The sequence below is a fragment of the Sphaerodactylus townsendi genome, linkage group LG08 (assembly GCF_021028975.2).
Source record: "Sphaerodactylus townsendi isolate TG3544 linkage group LG08, MPM_Stown_v2.3, whole genome shotgun sequence".
Classification (NCBI taxonomy): domain Eukaryota; kingdom Metazoa; phylum Chordata; class Lepidosauria; order Squamata; family Sphaerodactylidae; genus Sphaerodactylus; species Sphaerodactylus townsendi.
This window is the reverse complement of record NC_059432.1, coordinates 33,402,266-33,426,859: the sequence shown is the minus strand read 5'-3', so window position 1 is coordinate 33,426,859 and position 24,594 is coordinate 33,402,266. Positions and strand designations below refer to the sequence as shown.

General features: G+C 42.9%; 1 protein-coding gene across 3 annotated transcripts in view; it reads left to right on the top strand.

Moving 5' to 3' along the window:
- The first annotated feature begins 5,984 nt into the window (after window positions 1-5,984).
- The window catches only part of RNLS (renalase, FAD dependent amine oxidase), a 124,316-nt gene continuing 105,706 nt past the window's right edge, over window positions 5,985-24,594 (top strand). For all 3 annotated transcript variants that reach the window (XM_048506110.1, XM_048506108.1, XM_048506109.1), the window contains exons 1-4: window positions 5,985-6,121; window positions 7,106-7,211; window positions 7,971-8,113; window positions 15,962-16,120. In XM_048506110.1, the coding sequence (XP_048362067.1) occupies window positions 6,001-6,121; window positions 7,106-7,211; window positions 7,971-8,113; window positions 15,962-16,120 (529 nt within the window). In that variant the 5' untranslated portion in view covers window positions 5,985-6,000. The remainder of the gene's footprint in view (window positions 6,122-7,105; window positions 7,212-7,970; window positions 8,114-15,961; window positions 16,121-24,594) is intronic.

Sequence of the window (24,594 nt, the reverse complement as noted above, 5' to 3'; positions counted from 1 at the left end):
TCAATTCTGCCTGATTTGCCAAGCAGTGCAGCATATGACAGAGTAAGGGACAGAATATGTCATGGTTCCCTCACTTGCATGCTTAAGAGCTGATGAAAAGGCTATAGTTTTGCTTGAAGTGTTAGAAGGACTAGAAGGTTTTTAAAAATACCAATGCTCCCCTCTACTGGCTACTCTTAAAATAGTACTATAAATTTTATTATATTTATATCACATCCCTGAAAGAGAGTTAAGCACAACTATAACACGTCCACTGAGGTTATTGGGTGCATTTTGTGCAAAATCACTCACCTTTTCTCAAAAAACTACATTTCCTGTACTTTGTAATTTTTTTTTCCATACGCTTCCATATAGCTCAGAAAGAACAAACCACATCAAGGTAAATTTCTTTATTTATATATATATATATAAGTCCAGACTTATAAGTCCAGCTTTTAAGTCCAGACTTCTAACAAGGGAGCTCAGCAGTTAACCCATATATATATATATATATATAACCCATATATTATTATATTTGTTACATTCAATATGTTTGCTCCAACTATACATTTTTCCTTTTTCACCCCCCTCCCCCCCTCTTTTCCATTGATTATTTCAAGCAAGCAGCAGAAGGTTCATTCTTCTTATTCTCTTATTCCATAGTTCTTCGTTAAATCCGGCTTCTTCCATCCATTTTTCATACAATGTCCATAGCTTCATACATCAAGGTAAAGTTCAAAGCAGTTAGATTTTTTTGTATTTTAGTATTTTCAGATATCACCCTGCTTTTAAACCATTTCTACTTCTCAAAGCAATTTTTCTCCCTTTGGGAGGCTGTTTATTTATTCAAAGCATTTCTGCTCTGCCTTCCAGCAAAAATAGCGTCCCCAAGGGGGCAAACAACATAACATAAAAGTGTTTCAACTTTAAAACATCCAAACGTTAAAATAGTATTTGAACTATAAGTGTATACAAAAGCCTTACACAATTCAACTAAACATATAAACACAAATAACAGCACAACTAGGGAAGAAGACCAATAACTGTCATTAGGGGAATGTCAAAAAATTTTTTCTAAAAAGTCTTAACCCACTGGAGGAAGACACAGATAGAAAGAGACAAATTAATTTCCCTAAGGAGGGAGTTTCACAGTTTCAGCACCCCAACTAAGGCCATTTCCCCACTGAGAAATTAAAGCTGGATACAACCAGGTTTCAAAAGAAACAGCACCTTTTCATCATGGTTTCTCCCTCCCCACTGCAGCGTGTGTCTAGTGAAGACCTCGATGTCTATTGTGCATTCAAGCAATGTAACACTCCCCACGAACAGGCGATCTGCTCGGCAGGTCTGTTCTTCCTCGTCCTGATTGGCTGTTGTGTTGTGTTGGGGCGGGAACTTTTTAAAACTTTTTTTTTTGCGCAGTTACGTCACTACATAAATGCATAGGCAGAATTTCCCTGCCTTCTGATTGGCTATTGTGCTGGAGCGGGAACACTAATCCGCCCCGATTGAAAATTAATGTTCTCGTTTTTATGTTCAAACGGAGCCACACATAAACAATTTATCAAAATCAATTTATCAAAATCATTGTAGTTTCCTATGTTTCTACATAGCCACACCCAACGCGGCACCAAAAAAAGGCTGCTCGTGCTCTGTGCACAGCCCACTGCGCTCTGATCGGCTGGAAGATTTTAAGGGCAGGAAGAATAAACTGTGTCTGTCCCCTGTTTCTCCCCACAAATCCAGCTTCAAAGTGTGATGGGGGAAAAGGTGCACTTCAATGCAGGTTCTGAAAAAACATGGGATAAGGGACGGAGCGTGTGCCAGAACCGGGATCAATCCGTGTTCAGCACTTAAGCAGTGGGGAGTTCTTGCTGAAACCGTGTTTTTTTGCGTGAGCATATGTGATAAATTGACTGTGAGGAAACGACCTAAGAAGGCACCTCAGAGGCCAGATCTTTCTTGCCCAGTTAGCCACAGTTGGTTAAACAATTAAAACAATTAAAATGGCATTCCTGGCAATGGTTGCCCTATGCTTATCCAGCAGCAGGCCTAGGTCTAAGACCACTGCCCAACTCCCAAGCTGTTCCTTAAGGAGTGCACAAGCCCATACAGACTGGGACCCTTCCACATGAGTTATTTACTACGTGTCTTGCTGCCAAATGCTACATTTTTTCTTTTAATTCTACACTTGTTCCCCCTCCGTTTGGTTCTGAAAAAGTTTTTTTCCTTCATTGTTCCCCCCGTTGTTTTCCTTAGCACTTTTACTGTGAATTTTTTTCCAAGCCAGCTTTCCTTGAGCATGCAGTCATGTTGAAATTATCTTTATTGCTCCAACCCATCAAACACCTGCATTAATCTACCACCCCTGTGCAGTTGTCCAACCTTCCCTTCAGCTACTTGCTCCTCCCCCTTGTCCTTTATTTTCGAATGGAAATTTTTAGGGATGGATAGACAGAATGAGCATTAAACAAATAACAGTGCTCCAAAACACAGACTTTTAGAAAGTAATAATAGAAGACATTTATCAGTGTTTTTACATACTTTGGATTATTGGAATTTATATTAAAATAGACATTATTAATAATTGGTCATTGTTTTTTATTTTTATATAAAGCTATATGCTCATTAAATCAAAACTGCCAGCCTGGACCATCTGGTCGGGCCCTAATTCCACCTTGGGCCCTGCCTATCTCCTCCCCTTCCTTCTTCTCCCTTTCTTTCTTTGGCCTTAGATCGGGTGCCTGTGTATATATGTGTTTACATAATCTGGTTGTTTAAATTTATTTATTAATTGCTGCTGAGTTTTAATGGCTTAATTTTATGTTGTATTATTTGCTGTTGGGAACAGCCATGTTGGGAGCCGCCTCAAGCCCTTCGGGGATGAGGTGGCCTACAAATTTAATAAATAGACAGACAGACAGACAGACAGACAGACAGACAGACAGACAGACAGACAGACAGACAGATAGATAGATAGATAGATAGATAGATAGATAGATAGATAGATAGATAGATAGATAGATAGAATCAATCTATCTATCTATCTATCTATCTATCTATCTATCTATCTACCTACCTACCTACCTACCTACCTACCTACCTACCTACCTACCTACCTATCTATCTATCTATCTATCTATCTATCTATCTATCTATCTATCTATCTATCTATCTATCTATCTATCTATCTATCTATCTATCTATCTATCTATCTACAGCCCGGAAACCACACAGCACCCAGATAGAATCTAGTTTGGCCTCTTACAACCCAGTACAATGAGAGGGTGGGGGAGTAGACCAGCAGCTGGGAACAGTGCCACAGTACCATTCCCAAAGGGGAAATTGGTGGCCCAGACACCAGAGGAGAGAGAGAAAACACTCACCTCTCCCTGGATAGGCCATTCCTTAAACAAACCTTCACCATGTATTTTGCATGCCACTGAAAGGGGACATTACCAGGCTGAAATGTAATTGGAAGCCGACTAAAATCAGCTTCTCCGCTGGGAACACTCCTTGAATGCCCCAATGGATGCCAGCACAGGTCTAAAAAGCATAACAGTGATGATGTGCAGCCTGATTTCCAGGTTCAGGTGCCTTGCTGTTGTTTTGCTCCCCTGCACCAGCCTAAGTGACTGTATGCCAGTATTTGTGCCAGTTTGCACTGTGCAGTGGGTGCTGGTGCAAATACAACAGCCAATCAGGACAAAGAAGAACAGACCTGCCAAGCAGATCGCGTGTCCGTGGGGAGTGTTACATTGCTTGAATGAACGATAGACACCCTGCTTCTTTCCAAAAAGGAAAAGAAAAAAAAACCTGTGGAAAACGTGGCATCTCTCCAAGGCCGGCTCTGCCAGCACAAGGGGGATGAATGCGCAGTGGAAGCTGACTAAGATCAGATCCACCCCAGGAATATCCCCACTGTGCCAACATGGCTCAGGAGTGCTGATGCAGAGCTGGGTGTCCCAGGACCTCGCAGCAGCTAGGTGCCAATGGATTTTCCCCTCCACTAGGGAAAGTGCCCCTGAGGAGGGCAAATCTGCCAGCAGAGGTCTGCATTGCCTCCAGAGGGGGATTTGCGTCCCCTCTGGATTAAACTATAAATTGAAGACAGGATACACCTTGTCCACAGTTAGGTGCTAGTGAAATTGACAAGAAAAGTTGCTTTGTGGGAGGGAATTGACAAGGGACTGCTGTAGTAACAATTATATATTACTGTTGCTCTAATTTGGCCAAAAATGTGGTTCTGTGTGTGTGGGGGGGGGGGGGTGGGCATATGTTTCTGTTCCTTCAGGTAATGGTGCCTGCTCCAGTACTTCTTTGGGGGGGGGGAAGCCTTCTGTTTTGGACAAACATCTGGCCCTTATCCTCACTTGGTACAGTTACTCAACCTCCCTTTCAGTCATTTTCTCCTCCCCTTCTGTTTTCAAAAGCTATTTCATCCCCACCCCCCACCCCGCTTGTCATATCAATCTAGTGATGTAATGTTGTGGCAGAGATACAAACTAGCATGATTGATTGGATCAACTTTGTCAATTTCATATAGCACTACTGATGTAGCATTAGGGTAGACAACCATTTTGAAGCTGGGGCAATTGAAAGGAATGGAGTAATCACTGCATATAATCAGGGACTGCTACAGTAACATGTGTTACTGCAAATCAAATTTGCCTAGAACATGTGGTCCTTTGTGTGTGTGTGTGTGTGTGGGAGAGTGGGTTATGTGTTTCTGTTTTTTCAGGTAATGGCAACCTACCCCCAGAGTTGTTTTGGCTTCTATTTGGGGTTGGTAGTTCTCAATAGTATAAATGGAGGCTGAGACATTTCTGGATTGCAGTTTCAAAATGCAACTGTGCAGAAACAGTAGAGCACCCACATGAACGAAAAAAAGTGTGAGGGTTGTTCTTCTGTTGACATCCCTGTTTTCAGTATTAGCATGTGGAATAAATGCAACTGAAGAGACAAGGGGAAAACAGCAGAGCGAGGGGAGGTGTATGGGATGATTTCACAGAAAACATTTCAAAGTCACAAGATCTGACCACTGGGAAAATCTGTACATGTGGAAAAGACCAAAATCAGCCCAGCCCAGGGCTACCCAGTTGTGTGTGTGTGGGGGGGGGGGGGAGATGGGTTTAAAAGATCAGTCAACAAAACAGTTCTTAAGTTGGTTGACTGTAGGGGTGGGGGGGCAGTACTAAAACTTTGTTTTTTGAGGTTTGTCCACATAACTTTTGATAATATAACACAAGCTAAGATCTAAAACATATGCAAGGAGTATGTTCCTCTACTATCAAAGCTTGTCCCATTCACTCCCTCTGACCTTCAGCAACCACCTGACTTATGGAACAGAAAGGAAGCAATTTTACACTGAAAGCTCCATTATTTTGAGACAGCCAGCTGTTGAAAGCACAGTCGGCAAGTTTACTTCGGGGGTTGCCTCAAAGATAAATCAAGACCTCCCAATCAAAAGGAGCAGTTCTGAGGCAGGATAGAGCTCCTTCTAGAGAAAACAAAAACAGAGGGGAGGGAGAATTTTGTGAAAGGGAACAATCCGAATCCACAACTCACTGGACTTTGTGCAAACCACGCCATTTTAGTATTTGTGTTTTGGTTGGATCTTAGGGCCCAGAGACAAGAGCTCAACAAGCATGTGCAGTTGGTAAGCTTGCTTACATATTACCAACCACAAGAGTGCCTGCAACAGGAGAAGGAAGGTGCACACAGCTCAATTAAGGGAACTGCTTATTTTTTTACAGGGGCAGGTTGAAAAAAGCCTTTCAGTAGCTAGACCCTATGCCGAAGAACAGATGGGATAAAGAAGCCCTGCATTATTAATTGTTTGGACTTTCTCCCCTTTCTTTTTTTACTGGGCACTGTTAGGAATTGTCACTGTTTCGAGTACTTTCCTTGAAAGGCACTGAAGATTTTGTATAACTGAGTCGTGAAAAAGGGGGCGGGGAATCCTTCGTGCCCGCCCGGTAGGAACAAGCCCTGCCCGTTCTTCCCTCTGCCGGTCCGACTATGGCGCGGGTGCTGATCGTAGGCGCTGGGCTGACTGGCGGTTTGGTGGCTGCGCTTTTGCGCAGGGCGCTTCCCCGGCGCCCCCTGCAAATCGTGGTGTGGGATAAGGCCCGGGGGGCAGGTGGGTGTCCCGTCCTCTCCTCCGTCCGCAGAGCCCGCCGGGGGGAAAAGGCAGCGACCGGATCTGGGAAGGCTGACAGGTCGTGCCTCGGCCTGAAGTCACTCGCACGCTCCAAAGACAGAAGTGTCCGGTGGAGGCTGCCACGTCAGGCGTGACCTTAAGCATGTTTTCCAAGGGGTTAACCATTGGCCGCAAAAATAAAGAGGGGACTTGGGGCGCTGAAGACACTAACATTTTCTTCCAGCTCGAGCTTGCATTGCAAAGCTCCCTCCTAAAAATACTGGGAAGCGGATCATCCTCCCTAGGAGCAGAGCGAGGAGCCATTGCCCTGCCTGCGCCTTGAAGCAGAGGGCTCTACTTCCCGCAAGCATAACACTCGGAAATGTTAGTCTCTTTAAGGTGCCAGCTTGTTGATGTTTGCATGATTTCCTGTGGATTCTTTCAGAGTTGGGTCCACGCGTATTGACTGTCTGGTAGAACCGAGTGGGTCTTTTTCCCTGCTGCAAATGCTGGGAGCAGATCCTCCCTTGGAGTGGAGCGAGGAGTCATTGCCCTGCGTCCTGGCTGGGCAAGCGTAATGCTGGGAAATGTTAGTCTCTTTAAGATGCCAGCCTGCTTATATTTTTTTCAGGGATAACAGCACTTATTTCCTGTGGGTTACTTCAGAGTAGGGTCCACTTATTAGACTCTAATAGGACCGAGTAAGCGCGCATGAGTCGGGTTTGGTGAGGGAGGCATTTGCGCAGCGAAATCCCCCTCCAGAAGAGATTGGCTTCAGGCTGGCAGAGCGGAGCAGCCATCCGTCCGCCGGGTTGGTGGCTTCAAAAGTGAGGCGGCAAAGCCCCCGCCGTTTGCTCCAATGGCGTGCCCGCCACTTGCCAGTTGCCAAGGCGCCCGGGATCGAGTTTGCCCCTTGGAGGAAGCTGATTGGACGCGAGCGGCGGTGCTTTAAAAAACTTCTGTCTCTATGCACGTGATTTTAAGGGGGAAGAATGTCCACGAGCCGAAGCAATCACGATCCGAAATGCACGGCAGATCTAGGAGCTCAGTATATCACGCAGGAACCCGAATATGCTAAAAAACATCAAAGGTAAAGAATTGTTTGGGTTGCGGCACGGAGCTGATGCTACTGTTGTGGCAAATGATTGTTGATACCCTTTAATATTTCCTTCGTGCCAATGAATGAAATGTGCGTTTGTTTTTGAAATGCTAAAGTGACTTCTAAGAGGAAGAAAAACCTTTTTTTAAAAAAAACCCAAAGGAATCCCAATTGCATCGAAAGGCACTCTGTAAGTTTTCTAACTATAGCTTATTGAAACAGTAAAAAAAAATTCAGCATGCCTTCTCTGTCCCTGCATTGCTTTCTCTTGCTTGGTTTATTTTTTCTTCCATGTACCCACTGTTGTGTTTTCTAGTTCGAGGAGCCATGCTGTGTATTTCAATGAGTGGGTGCTTGTGCTGGGCCATCCTGACTCACTTAGGTGACTCACATAGCATTTTGTCAGATATAGATACATGAACATATGGGTTTTTAGGTACAAATGACATCTCAGTTACTGTTAGAATTGACTTGCAAGCTCAGTCGAGATCAGTCCAGCTTTTCTGCCTTTCAGTTTCCAACAGAAGTCAGCCTAAACTTGTCAACTTCACAACTGTCTACTGCCTATAGCAGCCATTTAATGTGAAACTTATTGGCCTCCTCAGTCTTCAAGGTACCAATGAGCCTAGAGAGGTTTTAGGTGCCCACCTCGCCCCTGGTGATACTTGGAAAGAAAATATCAAATTTTTGTTCTGGGAATACCCAGCTGACTATTAGCGTATTAATTTTCTGTTTATTTTTTACTTTCAGCTTTTATGAAGAACTGTTGTCTCACGGAGTGCTGAAGCCAGTGACAGCTATAATAGAAGGGATGGCAGTAAAGGAAGGAGTGAAGAATTTTGTAACACCTCAGGGAATTTCATCCATTGTCAAGCATTATTTAAACAACTCAGGTAATGTTTATGATATATGTAACGTAAGGGTTCTGTTGGCTTTGTTTTTAGAATCACATTTATCCCTGGTAAATATTTAATGCCTCAGACAAACCTGTGGAGAGGATTGATCCAAAAAATGCATTCATGTAGTCTCACATCTCACCAATTAAAGGTAAGTTGAACTTGGAGTTCCATGATTTGAACTCTTGTATGTTTCGGCCCTAAAAATACATAGGAGAGGAAGGGATATGGATTGGGTGTACAGCACTGGAAAGTGAAGGTTGTCTCCCCACCTTGTGCCATTCACCAGTTCAAAATTGCCTCCCTCAAGTTCTTGGTGACCACTGAGAGATCTGCCTTTTTCTCCCAGGGCTGCCAAAGGGAACTCTGGCCCTTTCCCCACTTACCTTAAGCCCCACGCTACTCTCCGCAAGTACTCCCCACCTCAGAGGCGGCAACAGAGCAGCTGCGTTCTCTTGACGCTACTGCCGGCTCAGTATGCTTGGCATCCCTGGCGCTGGTGAAAATGGCGCTTTGGATAACCCCGTTCTTGGTCAGATCGCTTGGGGGTTGTGGGGATCGCCTGCAGACAGCAGCAGCTAGGGGATGCTCGCGGCAGCTCCAGAGCAGCCAGCCTTAGCGGCAAGCCCGGCAGCAGGAGAAGTGGGGAAAGGCCCTTTATTGGAAAGGCATTATTTGGATCAAGAGTTAATCCTCCCCTTTCCCCACACGTTCATCTCTGAACCTCATTGATGTCCTCTGCACACTTGTCTTGCTCCAGCTGCTGTTCTTTAAAGTACCATGTTTCCATCAGTACTTGGGGCCTTGAAGAACTCAGCTGTGACACCACCACCACCACCCCCCCCCCCCACCGTTGAAGACAATCAAGCTCTGCCCCTTTTTAGGAGTTTTCCTTGGCTCATTACAGGCCAAATCTTTTCTTAAATTTCACCACCATACTTTTTCTTAGCATGCTACAGAATATGGGGGTATTGATATATACAAACTAGATAAGGCTATTTCAGGACAGCGCATGGTGTCAGGCAGTTGCACTTCGGCAGGTAAGCCAAGTAGTAGCCCTACGTTGTCAGTCTCCTCAGATCCTTGTCTCCATAGTGTCTGCACTAGGAAATTCCCAGGAACCTCATGCCTTACCTCTGCCACCAAACAAGAGGAGGAATTCTTGTCACTTCACCAGGCAGAGCTACTACTTGGCTTACCTGCCGAAGTGCAACTGTCTGACACCATGTGCTGTCCTGAAATATCCTTCTCTAGTTTGCATCATAAAGTTGATGTGCATGCTATTTATGTCTACCATTGCTCCAGAATGCATGCTGCCATGTAAAGATTCCGTAATGGCCACATTAAACATAGTTCCTGCCCTCAAAATGTGTTGCCTGACCAGCAGGCCAGGTTGTACCAGATGCTATTGTCCCTTGAGGACAAGTCTTTTCTTCCCGTAAACTAATAGAAAGTCTACCACTCCTGCCTCGTCTTGGCAGCTATGGTAAATGATGAAAGCATAAATGGTGTAAATTGTACTCTTCCCCAGTCTTTAGATCAGGGTTTCGCACTTCTCACCCTTGCTGAGCCTGAGGACCTTTTTGGAATTTTGAGGAAGGGTGAAGAGTACTAGCATCAAATAATTGTAGTGTGGCCAATGATAAAATGGTTCACATTTAAGGCCACGTGCACATTACGAAATGTTGACCAATTCCATAAAACAGTGATAAACTCTGGTCTTCCCCAGGTGCCCCTTCAATTAGTGTCAAATATTGCAAAAGGGTAATCCAGGAGAAGTGTAGTGGCAAAGGGAGGGGAAAACTGGGTGGGGAAGAGAGGGACTGGAAGCAGTCTTATTGTGCCATCATAAGCAGAGTTGCACCCTTCTAAGCCCATTAACATCAATGGGTTTACTTTGCTTAGGATGATACTATTAGTTCCCGTACTAAACTGGGATTTCAGTGGGAAATTACATCGTTCAAATGAGATCACTAGGAACTAGGAACCTTTTAATAGGAAATGCTAATATGGGCTTCAGCTCTTTCTAAGGTTTCAGCACTAGGTCAGCCAGATCCTTAGCACTAAAGTACTGATGAATTTTTTATTTGGTTTAATACATTTTTTATCCCTCTCTTCATTTCTCCTCCATTTTATCCTCACAGTAACTCTGTAAGGTAAGTTGGACTGGGAGAGAGGGACTTGGGCCAATTTCACCCATTGAGCTACCATGACAGACTGGGGATTTGAACCTGGGTCTCTCAGATCATAAACTGACCACATTACTGGTTCATAACTAGGAGGACCTGGTTAATCACCCAATTCTGGTGGTGGAAAGTGCCATCAAGTCACAGCCAGTTTACGGTAGCCGTAATACAAGAGGTGTTCAGAAGTGGTTTATCATTGCCTGTCTCTGCATCACTATCCTGGAATTTCTTGGTGGTCTCACATTCAAATTCTAACCAGGGCTGACCATGCTTGGCTTCTGAGATCTTAGGAGGTCAGGCTATCCATCCAGGTCAGGGTTTAACCGCCTGAGGGTTAGATAAAAGGGAGTCTTGTTTCTCCCTGAAGCTGTCTTTATTTTCAGTGACCATGCTTACAGTAAGTAGAATTATACCCAGTCTTCCCCCTTCTCTTGTGACTTGTATAGATTGTGTTGAAGATGGTCCAAAACTCACTCACTGAATATCATGTGACTGGCACAAACATTTTGATTCAGTCACCAAGATGATGGGCAGCAGAAGAAGGCCAGCAAAATGGATGCTGTACGAAAACTATGTTTTTGTGTAGAAAGGAGAAGGCCAGCAAAATGGATGCTGTACGAAAACTATGTGTTTGTGTAGAAAGGAGAGAAAGCAAAAGAGTGGGTGAACAAAACCTTAAATTCAGGGAAGGTGCCTCACATATTCTCCAGGATACTTTATCCTTTCACCACTAGCGACCATTGTACCATGTCTTTCTAACTTTTTAAGTTTTAAGAAACTTCTTAAGTTTTAAGAAAAAAAACCTTGAGGTGGCTCTCAATTATAATTGATGCCACACCACTCAATATAAATCAAAACAAATGAAGAACAGATAAAGCACAGAGAACAGCAGGAGTTAAGTATCCAGGTTAACTTGTTGCAAAGGCCCAAGCCTTTTTGGGATAACTAGATCTTGCAGTCCATTCTAAAAAACCATTAGGGGTGCCTTGAAGGAAATATTCTATTATCCTGGGGCCGTGGCCAAAAACTCAGCTCTTTCACGAAGAACAATGAAGTGAGGTAATTTGATGCAGACCTTAATTGGTATATGTAGTTGTGGGGAGAAGAGAGATGATCACACAGACATGTCTTTCTTAGGTTATTAATGTTTTGAAAACTACCACTACCACTTTGCATCAGTCCTTGAAGACTAACAATGGCCAGTGTAAGTGTTGCCCCCTTTCAGTGAGGCACTTAGCATTCGGGATGGTATTTCCTTGATTACATCCAGGCATATCTTAACCAGCCAGGGAAAAGGTTCTGAGATGCATGTGGTGGCCTTCGCAGCACAGAGCATCCTGTCCACATCCTTGAAGTAAGCCAGCAATGGCAAGGAGTAGCATATAATATGTCTGAGACATTGCCATAGTAATAACATCTAGGTCTAAAGAATTTGAATGTTTTTATCTAGAAGGATGAAGAAAAATCATTGCAGTTGTCACTAGATAACTTGGAATCTCATAAGTCAGTCAGAGCTTGTTATCTAATTGACCATTCTGAACAGCTCTGCTTGACATGATTTAGTTGATGTACTGGGGCAGGGAAAACCATTTCCTTGCTGCTGCCATTGCTGCTTGATAGTCAGGCTTGCCATTTTTTAATTTTATTTATTTTACAAAATTTACAATCTATTTTTCTGTCCTCACAAGAACCGCCAACGGGTCTAACCAATAAAGATTTATATAATAAAATCACATTATGAAACTACTAAAATCAACCAAAAATAACTGAAATCAGAGCTAAAATGCATACAAAGACATAAATATAACCATTAAAACATTGGGAAAGGAGGGGTCATTGAGCGAATTCCCAACAAAACAAAAAGCCTTCATCTGCTCATGGAAGATGGCAACCAAAGGGGACAAATGGATCCCCTTGAGGAGAGAGTGCCAGAGTTTGGTGTCATGACCGAGAAAACCCACGGGTTGTCATCTGTCTAATCTCTGAAGGCGGGGCACCCAAAGATGATCCTCAAAAGATTACCATATTGGTCAGGTAAGTAGTTCTTCAGGTATGTTAGTCCCAAGCCATAAGCCATATGTCAGCACCCACACCTTGGATTGGTCCCAGAACCAAACTGGGTGTTTATTGTGGATGGAACAAGACTAGAGTGGAACTACTCTTGTGAATGTCCTTGCAGCACCATTTTCCACCAGTTGAAGTTTGGAAACACTTCTCAAGGGCAGAGTGCGTTGCAGTGTGCTCTGTCACATTCGGCTTGACGCTTGAGTCTTCAGTGGTTGGATCTGCAATTGCCTGTATTCCTGTCTCATGGTCTGCAGTTCCTCTGTATTATAGGAGGCTATAGCTCTACTGAACGGGCAAAGAATGCATCAAGAGTGCAACCCTTTCATTGCCCTCGCCATTTATAAACCCTTCTTTGCATCAAAGAACTCAACAGAGCTGCTATCCTACTATGGCCCTTTCCACACAAATTGCTGAAAACGTTTGGAAAATGTTTTCAGTCCTCCCCACGCCCCTTGCCATGATGTATGTCTGCACTCACCACCCTGAAATTATTCCTGGATGCCATTACATGATTTTCCTTTTTGAGCTAGATGTAGAAACGATGCTTCAATGCTTCACAGCCTCATGCTTTGATTCTCTGCACCTCATACATTTGAAGCTTTGGAGATTACCCCCCAAAATTAAAAAACCAGAAATAGTACAAATAAAGATGAGAGAGGGAACAGAGTGAGCTCAGAAAATGATGCCAATGAGGAAGTCTGGGAATGGCATAGAGCAGTGATGGTGAACCTTTTTGAAACCGAGTGCCAAAATTGCAACCCCAAACCCACTTATTTATCACAAAGTGCCAACACGGCAATTTAATCTGAATACTGAGGTTTTAGTTTAGAAAAAACGGTTGGCTCCAAGGCGTGCGTTACTTGGGAGTAAGCTTGGTGATAGTCAGTGGCTTTGCTTTGAAGCAACCATGCAACTCTGCCAACGGGTGAATCACGACCCGAAGAAGAAGAAGAGGAAGAGGAAAAGGAGGAGTTTGGATTTATATCCCCCCTTTCTCTCCTGCTTACAATCTCCTTGCCCTTCCCCCCTCACAACAAACATCCTGTGAGGTAGGTGGGGCTGAGAGAGCTCCAGGAAGCTGTGACTAGCCCAAGGTCACCCAGCTGGTGTGTGTGGGAGTGTACAGGCTAATCTGAATTCCCCAGATAAGCCTCCACAGCTCAGGCGGCAGAGCTGGGAATCAAACCTGGTTCCTCCAGGTTAGATACACGAGCTCTTAACCTCCTACGCCACTGCTGCTCCTAAGAGGGTTTACTCAGAAGCAAGCCCCATTGCCAGCAACCGAGCTTACTGCCAGATAAAGGATCACACTTTAATTCTTCGCATAAAAATCAGTGGGGTTTAACAATGCTTAACAGGGTTACCTACACTGCTTCCCCAAAACTAGGTCTTAGGTTTATTGCTAATAAGGGCTCTGAGTGCCACCTCTGGCATCCGTGCCATAGGTTCGCCACCACTGGCATAGAGGCATGGGAAACGTCTCAAAGAGATTGCACAGGCAACTGAAGATGTTTTCAAAACATTCCAACTAAAGAAACATTTTAAAAAGACATTAATTTAAACTGTTTTGATGCCACAAATAAAGCGCTTGGGGGTCAAAACTGTGTGGATTTTCTGCCCCCCACATGACCCCAATGGCACATGCCCGGGGCGTGGCGCCCCCACCCTGTGGCAGCTACACTACTGTCTGCTCCCCTCACCTTCCCCCACTCATGAAGCAGCAGTTCTGCCCACTCCTCGAGCTGACATTTCAGGAGAACCAGTGGGGCTTTTAAAAATCAGTTCTAGTGTTGTAGGTCTATCACAGGAACATTGAAGAGAGCACTGAAATGGCAAAAAAGAGCGATAGGCAACCTCTCCAAATGGAGGTTGCAGAAACAAACAGGAAGTGGGGGAGCTGCAAAATGGTGGCTGCCCTCAACAGGAATCATCAAGACACTTTCTCAAGTGTAAATGAAAAAAATGTGTGAAAATCACACTGTGGGATAAACAGCCTGGGGTAAGTACTCTATACATATACCCTGTTTCCCCGAATATAAGACATCCCCGGAAAATAAGACGTAGTAGAGGTTTTGCTGAAGTGCGAAATATAAGGCATCCCCCGAAAGTAAGACGTAGCAAAGTTTTTGTTTGGAAGCATGCCTGATGAACAGAACACAGAAAAATAAGACATCCCCTGAAAATAAGACATAGCGCATCTTTGGGAGCAAAAATTAATATAAGACACTGTCTTATTTTCGGGGAAACACGGTAATACTACAATCTGCCATGAAGGAGGCCTCAGTCAGCATGGACATTGACATTCCCTACATTCCAACAGCCAAGGAGTCTTCAGCACCAGATTTGAGGTTGGCCCAAGCAAAAAATCTCCTGCACAGTTGGGTCAGTGCAGTGGCAAAAAAACTAATTCCTCATTTTGATCCCGATACCCTCTATCAGTATCCAAACTAGTTGTACCAGATATATTTTTCAGGAAAGTTCAGAAACAAAATCCATGCACTAACTTTTATGAAGACTGACCAGGAAAACAAACACAGAGAGCAGTGTGGAAGCTTTCATCTTCTCCAGACTCTTTTTATCAGGCTGAGTATTTTTTAAAAGTGGGTGAGATAGAAGAAGAAAAATATGTTTCAGGTCATGCTTTTGAGGCCTCTTGTCTGCATCTTCTGTAAAATGCAGGTTTTAATAGATAGGATGATTCTAGTATCAGATTGCCCCTTTAGCTCTGTAGAGAAAAGACCATGGCAGCCTCCAGTTGAAAATAATAGTTTTTTTAAAAGTTTCCAGCAATTTCCATGGTAGATTACAGCTCTTTGCTTCCCCGGCCTCTGTCCTGAGGTTGGTGAGCCATGACCAGATTTCCTGACTCATCCAAAATGGGACTTAATGAGTCAGGCAGTCAACGTGCCAGGTTGACTTCATCTTGCAACCTCAAATCATGGAGGACGTCAGTTTTTTCTTACCGCTGATATGCAATTAACCAACCATAAGGTCAAGATTGAGTAAAGAGACCGTCAACTTTTGCATTGCTCGTGTAGCAAGATAGCTTGGAAGGGATAAAGTGCTAGATTGTCTTCATATTCTGCCTTCACTATAAAGCGATTTTTCAAATTGCCATACCTGGCCTTCCCTGGGCACTGATACAAGTGGAAGAAATCTCTTGTCTAAGCTGGTACTGCAGGGCCGAGCAAACAGATCAGCAAGCAAGGACAAGGAGAAAATATTGTTGGCAGATTGGTTTTCTTGCCCTGTAATTCTTGTTACAGGGCAGGAAAGAGCAAGTTCATTAGGACTGAAGGCAAGGTCAAGAATCTATGCAGCCTAGAAATACTTCCACTAAACACCTGGATGGGAAAGGTAAAAGTGAGGTCCTCCATTAATTCCACTGGCGTTGCTGCCATGAAACATGTTTAGGGTAAGTAAATTAAGGACAAGAGATGTCTCTCCAGATCAAGAATAGCACATAAGCCATGGCAATAAAGCTTTCTAGAAAGGGAGGTACCCGTGATGCACCCATTAGGTTTCGTATTCAACTTTTAGTTGTTTGAATAATTAGTTAAGTTTGCTTAATGACCTCTCTTTTTCCAAGCAGGAGCTGAGATCTTCTTTGAGCACCGTGTTACTGAGATCTGTCTCAAGGACGGGAAGTGGGAAGTCTGCAACAGTACAGGCCTCTTGGATCAGTTTGATATTGTTATTCTCACAGTTCCCGTTCCACAAATTCTTCAGCTTCAAGGGGACATTGCAAACAGTAAGTTTCCATGCTCAGCATTTTGGTTTGCTTAATTTAATCTGCGCGTATTCAAGAAGGATCAAGTTGAGCAGGGCTGTTTCTGATTCTTTGAAAAGGAGAGAATATTTTGTGGTCTGCAGATGTCACGCTGTGGGCAGTGTGCATAATACAAAATCCTTATCTCCTGTTTTGTTAGCTCAGTAAGGCTGTGGCAACTGAAAGGCCATTGACTGGTGAGGAGAGTAACCGTGATTTTCACAGTGTGCTGAGATTTGTCATTTCTATTTTTACCATGAGAGAGATTGTCAGTTTCTCCCTAGAATTTCAGAAAGGTTTAGGAACTTCAGAGGTGCCTTAGCAAACTGCAATGCGAGCATTTGCCAGTTGCATGTTCCTTTTTAGAGCTTTGCTTCAGAGGGAGTTAACATTAAACACGGGGATGCTGTTGTTGAAAGTGACAAACACACATTTAGTTTCTGTGTGTTCCTCTAGTTCTCATTGACGGGCTAGGCTTATGCCTGGCCTTCACTCCTCCATACTGAAAGTGGAGGGGTTAAATGATTAAATATCCATGCATAAATCAGTTCCTTCACACAGAATACTAGATAGCCAGGAAAAGGGGTTGTAATGGTTTCTTTTTTCCTGAGTTGCTAGCTTTCTCTGTGTGGGGACTTGTCTGTTTACAGTATTTTGCATTTCATTTAGATGAAACCTGCTCCCCTCACTTTTGTATAAGGTGCTGCAGCCCAAACACCAATTTGCAGCCTCAGTGGTAACAACCTTGACCTATGTCATGGTGCAATAACATTGTGCATTTCTTTGTTCAAGCCCCATTTCACATTGCCTGACTAGAGCAGCGTGATAGGGAGCTGTTGTATCATCAGGGCATGAGTAAATCAAGCTAGATGTTATATAGAGGAAGGGCTAATTGTGCACATTTTTTGGGGTCGGCAAATGGTTTAATGCAACATGTCCATCTAGGAGGAAATTTGAAGGGGAAATGTGTGCAGCTTTCATGAACGGACTGTTGCCTAAACAGCTCATGTTCTCTTTAAAATCAGTATCTTTAGTGATGGATGAGAAACTCAAAAAATTCATCATAAATATATCTGTCAGTCTATTGACTAATCACTAAGAATACTGTCGATCCTTGCTGTCTCTGACGTTGATTGTATTCATTGTTCAGGGCGTTGTAGAATGTGACCTTGTTAGCAATTATGCCCCGTGAAATGTTAAACTCCAACCCTAAATGTTTGCCTCCTGTGGAATTGTCGGAGATCCTATTTAGATGGTTTTATAATGGTGTCAAAATACCACTTTTTGCAAAAATGTGCTCTGTTCTAGATTCTAAAGAACAACCAGAAAATTCTTAGGATTTAGTGCGTAACAATTTGGTGCTATATGGACAAATTTGGAAAGTACGTCAGCTTGACGTCAACAGGGTGTAGGTCTGCATGTTCAAGAGGAAAAAGATAAGGGTATATTCTTACCAAATATGTCTGCAGTTGGTGTGTTTTTCATGCTTAGAAACTAAGGACATAAAAATGAAATACCTAGTAATGGGCATGTTGTTTTCGTTCTATACGTGTGTGTGTGTGTGTGTGGTTTACATTTAGAGCATTCAGCTTTTCCAAGCTGCTCCATTTTGTTGTTACATTTAAGGCGCTCGGGTTTTCCAAGCTGCTCCATTTTGTCACTACATTTAAGGTGTTTGGCTTTTCCAAGCTGCTGCATTTTGTCATTATATTTAGGGTATTTGGCTTTTCCAAGCTGCTGAATTTTGTCATTATATTTAGGGTATTTGGCTTTTCCATGCTGCACCATTTTTTCATTATATTTAGGGTATTCGGCTTTTCCGTGCTGCACCATTTTGTCATTATATTTAGGGTATTCGGCTTTTCCATGCTGCACCATTTTGTCATTGTCTTTAGAGTATTCGGCTTTTCCATGCTGCACCATTTTGTCGTTATCTTTAGGGTATTCGGCTTTTCCATGCTGCTGCATTTTGTCATTATGTTTAGGGTATTCGGCTTTTCCATGCTGCACCATTTTGTCATTATGTTTAGGGTATTCGGCTTTTCCATGCTGCATCATTTTGTCATTATATTTAGGGCATTCGGCTTTTCCAAGCTGCTGCATTTTGTCATTACATTTAGGGTTTTCCATTATATTTTTTCCATTATATTTTGTCATTATATTTAGGGTATTTGGCTTTTCCATGCTACACCATTTTGTCATTATATTTAGGGCATTCGGCTTTTCCAAGCTGCTGCATTTTGTCATTACATTTAGGGTTTTCCATGCTGCTCCATTTTGTTGTTCCATTTAGGGCATTCGGCTTTTCCAAGCTCTTCCATTTTATCTGTGCTTCATGTTGATTTTGTGCTTTTGGTGTTACAGTTGTGACTCTGCAGCAGGTCTGGAATTCAGTATTTCAGGTGCTCTGTCACTTAATTGTGCAGAGATCACCAAATGGAAAGAATCCTTTAATGGGAAAAGAAAAACAGTGTTTACATTATTACATTTAAGCAGATTTTTTTCTTGAAAGCTTCCTGTAGCAATTTTTCCTTGTCAAAAGAAATATATGAACTCAACATCATTATTACACATTAATTGTTATATTTTAGATGTAAGATCTGGCAGTTCCTCACTTTATATTTTTACGTGCAGAAAACATTTGGCATTTGAAGGGTTAGCAGCTAATAAACCTGGAAGTCTTTTTATATGTTGCACAGGAACTAATTCTGCAGCAGATGAGGCAATTCTGTACTTCATTGCAGTAATTTAAAGGGACAGTGGGTGGCAGCATTCCAATGGTATTTGAAAGGACTACATCAAAGGATTCTGAAAAAAATTGAAGCTGGTTTGGAACGCTAGTGACAGCTTTTAGCTATTCCTTTTACCATATTTTGTTTTCTCCGTTGTTCTTTATACAATTAAAATGTGAGTAAGAAGGAAAATAAGTGGTCTTGTTGCCTGTATACTTTTAAAAATTGGGGAAATATCTCTATAGTAATTAGTAACAAATTACAGAAGCCCCCAGAGTGTTTTCAGATTCAGTTACTAAGAGACTGATTCTAATCAGGTCTTTTAGAACCTTATACATTTATCTAGTGGGGCTAATTCCCAGGAAACTGGTGGGTTTTTTTTTTAGAATTACACTGTTATATCCTCACCCCTAAATAAATAAATAAATAAAAATCCCAATGTTAAAGATCTTCCAAATCTGGAATACATTGGTGTATCCGCCAGAGGAAAACAAGCAGACATGTCCTTTCCCTAATATGGCATTTTGTATGTGCGTGTACATGCATACGCAGCAATTTGAAAGGCTGCATTTACAATCTTTAACTTTAAGATCCATCCTTCAGTTCCTTTTTCATATTCATATTAGAAGAACTCTTTTCCCCTCACTTGTTTGTTTTTGGTAGTTCCCCCCCATTAAACTTCAGTATGAAGTATGATAGTAGGAACTTGCATCGGATTATAGGTTAATCCCCTCATTCCTTATACGTTGCTACTGTTCTTGTTTTTATTTATTTTAATTTATAGTTATATTTATAGCCTGCCCTACCCCTGTACAGCAGGGCTGGAGGTAGGTAACAAACAATTTAAAATACACAGAATAAATACATAGCTTAACTAAATTTAACTAAAATGTCTTCCTTTCCTGTGCCAATCAGAAAAAAAAAGTCTGAACCGTGTGCCCTTTGACAATCTGTAACTGGAAATAGTTATGCAAAGTGAGCAAAACATATCTTAAGCGAGAAGAAAGTGTGACGAATTTAGACCAAATTGTAGATCTTGCTTGATCGTAGAACTTTACGTTAACAGCTTGCTTGTCGTTAATGGCAGTTCCTCAGGGGGTAGGGTTGTTGACATTTATTCTCAGCTGCCTTTCTGGAACATTTCCCAATGGCTTTGTTCCACAGCATGTTATATTTCTTATGTTCTTATGTTATAATAGTTCCATGCTATAAATGGTTACCTGTCGAATCTTCAGGTTGTGATTCTCTCCGCCGCCCCGCCCCCCCATTCAAGAAGAAGAAGACTTCATTTTAAACCCTGCTTTTCTCGAGCTTTAAGGAGTCTCACAGTGGTTTACAAACTCCTTCCCCTCCCCACCACAGGCACCTTGTGTGGTAGGTGGGGCTGAGAGAATTCTGAAAGAACTGCAACAAGTCCAAGGTCACCCAGCAGGCTTCTGTAGAGGAGCAAGGAAAACAAACCTGATTCATCTGATCAGAGTCTGCAGCTCATGTGAAGGAGTGGGGAATCAAACCCAGTTCTCCAGATTAAGATCCACTGCTCTTAACCACTACACCAAGCCAGCTGTCTTAACAGACAGTGGCGGATGGAATGGACCGATTAAGCTGACATCGTTGAGGAAAAGAACAAAGGAGGATGAGTAATCCCAGGAAAAAAAATGCACCTTCCATTTTAGTTTTCCCGTTGTATTTCTCTGTCTTAGCCTACAGAATTAAAAGCGGGACATCAGCAATATGGCAAGGGTATTTTCTTTTTGTATATTTTTATTGTATTTCTTTAGAAAATTACAGCCCTACCTGGCTCCTAGGAAGGAATTTCAAGCTCTTGTTTGACCATGTATTCTAAACTTAGTTGAAAGTGGTCCTGATTGTATTGCTGAGCCCAATGCAATTTTCAGGGGTGGGAAGTGATTACTTGGCATTCTATGTATTCATTTACTTTGTTGTGAAGTTTTATTTATGTGTGTGTCCTCTTACTAACAGGACTGGTCCAGTGGTGGGATTCAACCGGTTCGCACCACTTTGGCAGAACCAGTTGTTAAAATGGTACTTGTAAACAACCAGTTGTTAAATTATTTGAATCCCACCACCGGAACCGGTTGTTAAATTATTTGAATCCCACCACTGGACTGGCCCCATGTGCCTTATTTTGACTCTGCTCGTTTGACAAGAGTTATTTTGAGCAAAGTCTGCTATAAGTTCAACAAAACACATGCAGTGAAAACATGGTATTTGGGTTGTGTGAAAATTGTGTGTTACAAGTCACAGGGTTGCCAGGCATAAATATGACGTGGGAGAAGAGTAACCATTAACTTCCCCTGGATGTGTTATCTGTTCTCTCTAGGAATTGACAAAAACTATGGCTTTTGCAAAGAGTTTCAACCAGTTCCTAGAAAGATGTGATGTTGCCTCTAGGGCCCTTTCCGCATGGGCACCAAGTGGGGGTGCATCGGCATCAACAATGCCGATGCACTCCCCTCCCGGAACCGTTCACATGGACGGTCGTGACAGGCAGCAGTGCAGCCTTCGCACAGGCTGTGCTGTTGCGGAATGCCGTACCTCTCCTCCTGGCTTCCAGCTCGTTGCAGAGGCCAGGGGACACCCCCCCCCCGCAGGCTGGAGCGGTGGCTCTGGAATCGCAGGCCAGGGGGGCGTGTCCCCTGGCCTCTGCGATGCGCCAGAAGCCAGGAGGAGAGCGACGGTGGGGGGGAAATGGCGCCTTCGCGGTTGGAAGACGCTGCTTCCAAAAAACCTCGCTCAGGGAACAAGGTTTGGAAGCAGTGCCTTCGCGCCACTTGGGGGTGGCAAGGCCGGCGCTGCTGCGATGCACCAGCGTCGGCTGTGCAAACCCCTCCCCAGGGACGCAGTTTTTAGCATCCCTGGGTTGCTGTTATCTGCCCATGCGGAAATAGCCTAGGTTTTCCAAAAAGTGACATTGGCTATGCACCATTTTTAAATGTTATTTTTCTCCTGCCATTGCTGTGAGCAGCAGTGAGAAACACCAACTGAGGCAGCAGATCCCTCACCTCCATTTGGGACTGGCAAATCTATGTGGGATTGTTCTAAAAGAGCCATAATTTATGGATGCCCTATTGAGAATGGAAAATAGCACAAAGCTTTTTTTATGGGTTTAGGCTCATGGCAAAGACCTTCCGCTTTGCCCAGGCATTTGGCTAGCTCCTCGGGAAACCCCCTCTACAATTGCTGGTCTGGAGTGGGTGTTGGGGTTATTTTAATGTAATTTTTAGTGTTGTTTTAATTGTTATATTTTATTTATGATGTTTTTATTGTGGTTTTTATTGATTTTAACTTGTGTAAGCGGCCTAGAGGTGCTAATATGAGGCAGGGTATAAATACTTATAAATCAATAATATTCTGAATTCATAAATGTGCAGACTAGATGAGGAGAGGAGGCAAAATAATATAATGAAGTTATCTTATTTTTTTTCTAGTTGACAGCCCCTAAAGAATCAAAATCACAAAATTCTGCTTACTCTACTTGGCCATTAAAATAAATGCTCTTTTAAGCTTTACATAGCAATGGATTTGGGATCTCCAACAGTATAATCCTAAAGAGAGTTGTTCCAGTTTAAGACCATTCTTTGGGCTTAGGGTGGAATAACTCTGCATAGGTTGGAGCTATGAACTTTGTGAGTTCATAGATTGTGAACACTTTTAGAATTTTGGAAAAAGATAGTGACATAGCCAGTCACAGATTGTTGAGAGGCTCAACAGAATGTTGGGAGATCCCAAGCCAAATATCATGGAAAAGTGATGCTGTTTGAGTTTAGTGTTTTTTTTTAATGGAAGGATTTACTCCCCTGTAAGGCCACAGGGAGAGATTTTCTAGTTCAGGAACATACTGGTATGTGTCTGTGGCTAGGCCCAAGGAGCAAGGCTATGATGCCCCCTGTGCTGTACTAAATTAATCCTTCCACTTGAGCTGCGATGAGTTTTCTGTAGGCAAAAAGACAGGTATTCATGTTGTACCTATTTCTAATTTCCTGTTTCTATTACAGAAATAATTGGAAAGGGTTAACTATCCTCTGTCCTAGCTCTCAGGCTCTGATCCAATTTTTCCCTCCCCATCCATGCTTTTTGATATTAAAAGAAAAGATTAGGAGATTCAAATGTGTATTTTAAACATTGTTGTGTCCCATTCCATTCCTGACTTATGTCTCTTTCCAAGCAGCGTAGATATACAAAATCTAAAAATCCAAAAGTGTAAGTACAGTTACACAACTAACTTTATTTTTATCCAACCACGCGCCAAGAATCCATCCCAGCAGTCCAAGTCAGAGCTGGACAAAGATATGCTGAAACAGTAGGGATATAATCCATGCTGTCCCTACCTAATATCAAGAAAAATCATAGCCAGGTGATTTTAAAAAAACTGTGCTAAGGCCCTAATGTATAGCAACTAAAACGTGCATTTAGTTTGTTTTTTAATATTTAGAGACCCTTTGTAATCTGAGGCTCTTAAGTGTAGTTTATTTGGTTTATGCATGAATCCAGTTTTTCTTTAAATACTATTAAAATGTTGTGATAGTTCAACAGATTGGAATTAGTCCAGCATTACATGCTTCATACCTAATCATCATTGACATCTGAAAACATATTGGGGCACCCATTTTTCCTTTTCCCCGTGCCTACATTCAATACAATATGACCAGTATAGGACCTGGGTCAATCAACTCAGGGTTGAAGATGCTCTAGAACAGGGGTCGGCAACCTTTACCACCCAAAGAGCCATTTGGACCCATTTTCCACGGCCCCGAAGATCTACCGAGCCAGAGAGGTGGCTCCACACAGAGCCGCCTCCAGTTCAGCCCCTCCACTCACCTTTCCTTCCAGTGCTGGGCTGGAGGGCTGGAAGGACACGCCCACACTACCCTCTGACCTCCAGGCCATGTGGAGTTGCAGTATAAGGCTGAAAGAGCCGCATGCGGTTCCGGAGCCGCGGGTTGCAGACCCCTGCTCTAGAAGAACACAGCCCTCCTTTAAAATGATATCAAGGGTACTTTTAGCTGTGGCAGTTTAGTACGAATCAACCTGGCTTCTGTTGCATCCTTGAACATAATATGCGGGAGAATTATTTAAGCCGAGCTCTTGAAATGTGTATCAATATGCTATTTTTAATGGCTAAGGCTGAGTCAGGCACACTCAACGTTGTGCTCTGCAGTTATATAACATGTAAGGTTGCAACTTGGGTCAGCTTGTCCTGGCTGGATTGGGGCACATATGGAAACAACCTGAGGACAGTCTAGGCTGTTCCCTTGTGATGCTTTGAGACAAAGAAGTACAGCAGCATAATGGCTTTCTTCTTGTGCCATCTGATCATATTGTTTTTCAAGCAAAACACAGTTTATAACTATACAAAATTTGGAAATGCATGTGTGATGGGGGCGGGGGGGCAGGGGGGAGACTAAGAATGTTATTAAAGCAAAACTGGTTGATTAAATTAGTTATTAACGATGGCATCAACAGGGCCCGTCAGTAGCCCCACGAGCTGCTCGGAGAAGGGATATGTTTCACATCTGTTGAATTTTTAATTTGAATATAAAATTGTGGAATTTTTACCATCCATGTTGCTCGCAGGCAATATTTACTTGCTCCCATACTGTTTTTAGCACACACAGAAAAGAACATCTGTTATGCAATGTAATGTCAGGAGATAGGGCCTTCATAAGACTGTTCCTGTAGTAGACATTTTTAAGTGACTGC